The 7,992-nt window shown below is 35.1% G+C and overlaps 1 protein-coding gene across 2 annotated transcripts in view; it reads right to left on the reverse strand.

Moving 5' to 3' along the window:
- PTPLA (protein tyrosine phosphatase-like (proline instead of catalytic arginine), member A) overlaps window positions 1–7,699 on the reverse strand; it is an 8,678-nt gene extending 979 nt beyond the window's left edge. Inside the window, exons 1-5 of one of the 2 annotated variants that reach the window (XM_010001208.1) lie at window positions 7,588–7,699; window positions 6,452–6,470; window positions 6,282–6,364; window positions 3,528–3,649; window positions 1,045–1,223 (exon numbers count right to left, since the gene is read on the reverse strand). In XM_010001208.1, the coding sequence (XP_009999510.1) occupies window positions 1,045–1,223; window positions 3,528–3,649; window positions 6,282–6,364; window positions 6,452–6,470; window positions 7,588–7,683 (499 nt within the window). In that variant the 5' untranslated portion in view covers window positions 7,684–7,699. Of the gene's footprint in view, window positions 1–1,044; window positions 1,224–3,527; window positions 3,650–6,281; window positions 6,371–6,451; window positions 6,471–7,587 lie in introns of both variants that reach the window. The other variant, XM_010001200.1, reaches the window with a different exon arrangement.
- Window positions 7,700–7,992: the final 293 nt, after the last annotated feature.

Raw genomic sequence — 7,992 nt, forward strand, 5'->3', positions numbered from 1 at the left:
CCTGCTGAAACATTTGATCCTTATATTTAACGGACAGAAAATCAGATTTACTCCTGAAGCATTAAGTTATATGAAGGATTGTAAAACTGTTAGTAAGTTATGATAGCTCAGAACACTTTTAGCTTACATAAAATCACTGTTGGTGGACTTCATGATTTCTTGGGACAAAAAAAATCCCACAGTCTGTGGTATACTCTGTGAAAGTCCATGTTTAAGGTATGCTTCTTAAAGGAATACCTTCCATGAATGCAGATGACAGACCCTCTTAACTTCAATTTTCCTACTTCTCAATGCCTCTCTCTAATATCCTACCTTGTTTTCAGCTTCATTATCCAGACTATCTAAAATAGGCAATTTGCCTAGTTTGGTCTAGCCCCATTCATGGTGTTATATCTGAATCAGGTTGCCTTCTCCTTGTCTACACTGCTTAGGCACCAGTGGAACTAACACTGGAAGTGAAAGATAGACAGTCTCTCTATTCTTAGCTCTGGTTAGCCAATTAATCTGTGGCTTCTGGTATACAGAAGTACAGGGACAACCTGATTAAATCAGGGACCAATGTTCAGAAAGGTTTGGGGGGTGAATTCCTGTGAAAATGAAATCTTGAAGAATACTGCTTCAAGATTTTCTCAAGCATGCTGAAACGGTGATTTTCAGAGGAGACATGCAAATGGATTATCAATAGCAATAAAAACAAGGCAAACCTCTGCCAAAACTTGCAGGAAAAATTTTAAGCTGTTGTTTCTAAGTGGCAGAGGCACTAGAAATTCTCAATGACACAGTTACAGATATTTCAGTGTGTAAGCAAAAAGTTTTTTTACTTTGTCCAAGTCTTAAAAGTGAAAAATTTAACACAGCTTATGTTCTAAAGCAGATAACAGGATGGAAAATTTCAGTCTAGCTACTTAAAGCACACCAAAGACTGGAACAACAGAAAGCAGACTTTTATAGCAGAAACTGTTCAGCAAATTTAACAAGTGTTCCCAGCATTGCTGGTAATTGATTATAACATTGTTAGCATTACTGCAGTTAAGTAATACTTACATGGCACATAGGAGAACATGACAATAATAAGGAAGTAATAGTAGTCAAAGGAGACATTATATTTGTTGGGAAGTCTCAGTGAAAACATTCCTGTTTTCTTCACGTAGGGTAAAGCAGCATATATGGTTAGCAGTTCACCTGCAACTCCAGCAGGATACAAAATGATAAAAAAGTTGTATCTGCATTAAAACAAAACAAAACAAAAATTTGTGAGAAATATCCCATGAATTTAAAACTTCCTCTTGCTATTATTAGTGGCACAGCAATGTATCACAGTAGTTTCTGCACCAAAATCAAGGATCATATCCTGACTTGACACAGAATACCAGCTGGATTTACTTGGGAAAGCGTTGCTTCGGTTTAAAGAGAATGCATTCCTCATCTTTTTATTTAACAACAGTGAATTATCAGAATATTTATATGTCTTTTTAATACTAAAGATTAAAAAAAAATCTGCAAATTTCTAGTCTTAAGTAATGTCTTTTTTATTTTTTATTTTACTGATCTTGCCCCTTTTTCCACTGATCTAGATCAGGGCTGGATCCCAAATTCTGATAATCCTACATATCTTTATCACAGTGCCTGCATTCTGGGTCAACTCAATGTATTTTAATTTATTTGAAGATAAAATCTTAAAATCTCTAGAAACATCAGAAGCCTGTTTTACCGACTGCCACATGAGAAATCCAAACACTACATTTGCCACTAAGAGAAATGGAAATAAAAAACCAGAAGAAAATGCAAGTGCCAGAAATTTATCACATCCATTTTAAAATGGGAAGAAAATGTTAAAATAAAAAGGCAGAGGCATTCATTTTAAAAGAAAATGTAGCTTGAATGCCACAGGCCCCACAGATGGTAACAAAACAAAAACTGTAATCAATGGAGTTTGTGCTGTCCTTCTGTAGAGTGCACCACGGAGATGCAGTTTCTCCTAAGGAACAGCTCTGGAGTTCATGCAGTGAACAGCAAGGGCAGCTGTAGCACAGAGTGAGAGGTACAGTGTGCATTCCATCACCAAAAGAGATGGGATCCAAAACAGAAGTAACCAAACATGAAACCCTCCTCAAATGGGCTTAAATGACTCTAAAGTCAGAGAACAGATTAGGGGAGGTATAAGAAGGAACTAATGCCATGACCTACACATAGTAGCATTCCTGTGTAATGAAAAAAATATAATAAAAACTTTGGAACTAGAATTTAAAGTACACCTACTTGAATATCAACAGACAGGCAAATATTTTATAATCACAAGCTAAATCCAGAAATTTCCAGTCCCTGGGAGTACTGAATTTATGCCCAGTGTGCTGTTTGATTATCCATAAACCCTGATGGTATATTTTTGACTCTATGAAAATATAATACATTTTTAAATGTTTTGTTTATAGTATATTTCACACATATCTCTCTGCTGTGAGAATGTTAGTTTTCCCTACTATTATAACAAAGAAAAATAATTTTGTCATTCAAGATACATGAACTTGATGGCAAAAATTTTATCTGTCAATGTAGTATTTTCTGAATGCATTTCTCTTTCTGAAGTCTACATTAAAAAATTATTAATGAAACCAGATCTGATTCTTTTTAAGTTTGCCATTTAGTGCTTAAACACAACCAAGCCTACCACCTCAGGTATTAGGTGCTGTAACTGTAATATATTAGATATAATGTATTATAAGAATGGACATAAATATCAGACATATCAAAGAAGTGCATTAGAAGCATCAGAACTGCATTATCTATAAAACAAAAGGAAATAAAGGAAAATAAACAAACACTGTTGTAAATAAGAGTTGCCTGTGATGAATATAGGTAAGAAGTTTTCCTTCTAGCAGTGTAAGCCTCTTTGTCTTTTGGGTACTTCTCAAATAATGACTACAGAGAATATTTTTCTTTCAGTTAAGCCTCCTGATAAACATTCAGTTACTGTAATATATCTGATCTAGTGGCCAACCTAAAGTAAGCTTCAAAATCAAAGCAGTTTTGATATGGAGCACACTATGTGGACTAAAGTAAAGCTTCACTGCATTAATATATACTTACAAAAGCACTGATAATGCAAAACATTTCATAAAGTAATAATATGCATCCAGATTGAGCAACAACTCCCACATTTTCAAAGACCTGATATCCACAAAGACTAGCATAGGTGCTTAATTTGGGGCATTTTATTCAAAAGCACCTTAAGGAGACATACTGTAAGTTAAAAGATTACTCCAACAATAAAGGAACAACTAAATTAAAGCAGAGTTCACACTGTGAGACACACAAAGCAAAGACCAAATCACAGCCCAAAAGGTCAGCTAAAATATTCTTAAGATTTTAAACCAAGTAACAATGACCGAAAGTACAGAAAGCAACCGACTTGCACTCTGCTGACACATGACCAAAGCTCAAACATCTGTTCTCCTGTGTGTTAGCTCAGCATGCGTGAAACTAACATGCACAGAACCATGAGAAACTGAAGTGCAAGACATCTCCACCTGGCCCATTTAATGAAGTATGGCAAATGGTTGAGCAGGCTGAATGTGTAGAAGGAATATCGAGTAATCTCTGTCACAGTCCATACGACCAGAAAAAGTATAACGCTCTCCTCATTCTGGATCTGTAGAAGTATAAAGAACCAACACTTTCTTCATCCTTAAGCTTCTTTTCTGTGCAAACTGCAACAGACTTCTGTTTAAGATATAGGGAACAGAACTGACATCTTTTAAAGGAAGAAAATTTTGGCATCAAAGTGGTATGCTGAAACCATTACCATGTACAGTTCTTTATCTTATGTATCTACTAGCATACATTTTGCAAACTGAGCAATCTTTATCCTTATCAATCTTTATCCAAATATCAAAATATAAAAACCTATAATTGAGCTTATTCCTCCACTTTATCTGCATTTTCAACAAGCTAACTGCCTCCCTCTTTTTATTTGTGGTTGATTTAATTGTCTATTTTCTCACTCCTCGAAACAGCAAGAAGAAAAAAATGCTGCAGATGTTCTTTTCATAGTCAGTTTTTAGCTATCCTGCATTTCATTACTCTTGACTTCTAGATTTTCTCTTACTTTTTATCTTGCTTCTTCTTCACCATATAATGCACATCTCCATGAAACTTTAGACAAAAGGAATTTATTATAAATAGTATAACTTAGTATTACTAAGTGGAACTTAGTCACAAAAGAACAAATTTGGCAGACTTCAGGGAGCTGTAAGATAGTTAAGGAGTTGAAACACAGGTAGACTACTAAATGAAGAGTAGGTGGTAGATCAGGAGCTTTGAGTAAACTCACTCAACAATCCCATTCAAGATTTAAGTTCTGAGTCATTAAACTGCCTCATCAGTAGGGTAGCACACCTATCTGCTGTTTCAAAACATTGCTTCTTTTTCACTCTAAGTGAACAAATAAACAAAACTCCCCAAATAAGAAGGCACATGGCGATCTATTATAAACACTATCTTTCGAGAAGAAGTATTAGACCCAAATAATTTTCTTTTCTTTAAAAGGGGAGGAATTTCATAATACACTTCTATGACTGAAGGCTGAAAAGCTCTAGGGTTGTCTGTGAATAAAATAAAGTAACACAGGTTTCATTAAAATTACAAAAAAGGGAAATTATTTTTTTAATAAAATACAACAGAGTGACAAAGCTTAATACATATTGAAGATGCTGAAAATGCTCAACTCTGTAAAAAGTCAAGAAGGATTTTAAGTGCTCATCATCTCCTAAATTTGTGCCCTCAACGGGTCAGTCAAGGAAGGTACACTTTTAGTGAAAGGATCTCATGAACGTCACAAAAGGAGATATAAAAATACCACCAAACTCACAAATAGCAACAACTGAAGTGCAAAGACATCCAAACAAATAAGCAAAGGCAAAGACAGAATTAGGCTGTTCTTAGTCTCATGCTATTAGAGACAAACATTGATAACCCAAACTTGGATTCATGTCACAGTGCTAAATCCAAGCAAAAGAGCTTTAAACAAGTATGCAGAGAATTCCTATCTGTTGCCTTGCAAATCTCCAGTCAAGTAGAGAGATCTGTGTCTGGCTATTATCACTAACATGCCTCTCACCACCTAAAGTGACCCTGAACATTCATGCCTGCTAAGCAATAACAATGTGAAATACAATCAGACAAACATTCAGATGTAATTTTTCTCGGATACAGCTTGACCAACTGTATTGAAGATAGAAGAAAAAAAAAATTAATTACGAGATATACTAAATATTTAATCCACTGCAGATAATTGCTAAATGGCAAAAAGCAGTGTTATATTCCAGGATTCATGTTACAAAACATGTTAATATTTGAGACATTTTCCCTTCAGGGAAAAAGAAAAAAAGAAAAGCTACGAAAAGCCTATAAAAGCCTATTCCATGTTAAGAAAAGCGACAGTAAAGGAAAAGATGAAGTGTAAAAAAACGAGTCCTCCGTGAACTGAAACAAAGAGATTGGACAAGAGAGGCAGGTGCTGCATCTTCAGCAGCAGAAAGGCAAATGCCATCTGCTGGTGAGACAGTTTAATGGCTCAGCTTTTTAAGTTCAAAGAAATTCAGCACAGACTCAATTCTCACACGCCCTTCACGGAACACAGAGCTCGGAAACTGAACGGAATGTCCTCTCTCTACCAGCTGTAAGCAGTCCGCTTGTTTCATCCTGCTAATAAATCACTAAACTTACAATAACCACCTACAGCCAGGCAAATGAACTGTCATCATTTATACAGGACCTTGAGTGTCACTGTGGCATGCTAGATGACTTGATAAATTTTTGATGAAAAAACTGCAGTATGTATGCCATCAAATGTTAATATTACCATAACATTAAAATCTCGAGAAGGTTCCTAAAATTAACTCTGAAATCACAACCATGTTTATCCAGGTAAATTCTATTTAAGACATATTTTAATTTAGATTAATTCAGTAAGTGCCAATTTAAGTTTCTGAAAGACAACCAGTAACACTGGTAGATTTCCTGACAGCAGTTATTGCTCTCACTTAGATCACAGCCGACATGATGCTGAAGACAGTGCTGATTCACAGCTAAAACCCAGACCCAGTCTCCTGGGTAGAAGCCCATGAATTCCATCCTGCAACCCCAATTCCCAAAATCACACTCAGGTGTGTTAAGTATTCTCTTTAGGAATGTTTTACATTGGTCTTCCTTGTGAAATGAGAACTGTATTAATAGTTTCTCCTTAAAAAACAAATCAAAACACAGCCTCGTACCACACATACCTGTTTTATACTATGGGCAATGAACCACACCATGAAGATTCTGGAACTCACTTGGACCCCAGTCACAAGCACAGATGTGCGAACTATTCCTTAAAAAGAGAAACCAGTTATCTCTATTCCACAATTAATATTTTAATTAATTACAGGAGAAACTAAAACAAAGAACTCACCAATTGCACAGTGGACTACCTGTAAATAAAAATAAGTTAGATGTTACTGATGTGCAGTATTTTACTATCTACACTATATACACAGCCTTTTGACATTAATATTAACCTAGATTTAATTCTGAAGGGGAACTGGTATTTGTCTCCAACTAACAGACTTTAAAAGAAATACACATCAGAGCCCTGGCAACCAATGCTGTGATGAGCTCAGTATCTGATCTGTGCCATGAAAGAGATTTATTTTGCTAATTAATTGTATACATTACATATTTAGATATTTACAAAGCATTTATTATTTCAACTAGTAAACTCAATAACATTTCAATTTTTCCAATGACAACTATGAAACTTCAGATTTATTGCATTTTCTGGTAAGTAAAGTTTAGTAAATAGAGTGCTTTCATTATTTTGACAGTTATGAGTAGAATTATTTCTTGAGAAAATTTAATGGGATAAAAGCCAATATAGGTCTGGCCATGTGATTTTGATAGTTGCTTGAACTACAGATGTTATAGGCAGATTGAGAAAAAAAGTTAAAATGTAGATAGGCACTCTTTTTTGTGCCAAAGAAAGCACTGTAAATGTTCAATATGCACTACAGCTCCGTTCCATAGATGTACCATGCACTGAAACCACTAGTAGTGGTCGGCAGAAGTCATATTATTTAAAGAATACTTTGCACAACATGCACAGACCCTGTTGTAAGAGATTATATGGAGCATATTAATCCAGTCTGGAAACAAGCAGAAGCAGGAAAGGCACAGAAGGATAATGAGTCCAGTATAGGGAGTAAGAGAGAAGTTATCACCTCTGGAGATGCAGATGAGTCATCTAATATGCTAGAGGGTTGATCTGCTGGAGGGGAAGCCTTCAGAGACTTTGTCTTTTGAGTTAAAAACTCTCAAATCAAAGCATTTCCCAGGCAGTATTTGTTTTAAAGAAATATAAGAACAAGTTTGAAAAAATGTGCCCTTTTATTTTAATTAGTCACCTTGCTCCCCCAAAAAACTTTCTGTAAATAATAACGCTAGAAGGGCTTTAAGCGCTAATATAATATTTTTATATTAAATTTGGGTTAAGAATGTGTTTTGCCTGTGATATGCAGCATCCAGTAAAACAAACTAATGTTTAAAATTTACCTCAAGCAAAGCAAATGTCTGGAAAAATTTAAGCGTCTTTTGAACGCTTCTGAATAAGCCTCTGTGTGTTCCTTTCTGTACATAAAACCGCACCATGGCAATACCTAATACCAGCCACCTACAAAAGAAAGAGAATGGATACACTTCAAATTAGAATTCTAAAAATATCCATCCACCATAAATAATTTAGAGGAATATTTACTTCACAGAATATCTTTGCTTCTTCACTTGTCAGTGTTCTTAGATTAAACATATTTTTAGACATAAATATTAAATAATGTTACATAAACATTACACTCTCTTATCTCTTCACTTGGAAAAGGACAGAGAACGACTTGTTTACTTTCAGAGGACTGATCTGAATTGTGGGGACCCCACAAAACCATGAGTCCATCAGACTTTTCA

The sequence above is a fragment of the Chaetura pelagica genome, unplaced genomic scaffold (genome assembly GCF_000747805.2).
Source record: "Chaetura pelagica isolate M959 unplaced genomic scaffold, ChaPel_1.0 scaffold841, whole genome shotgun sequence".
In the NCBI taxonomy this organism is placed as follows: Eukaryota; Metazoa; Chordata; class Aves; order Apodiformes; family Apodidae; genus Chaetura; species Chaetura pelagica.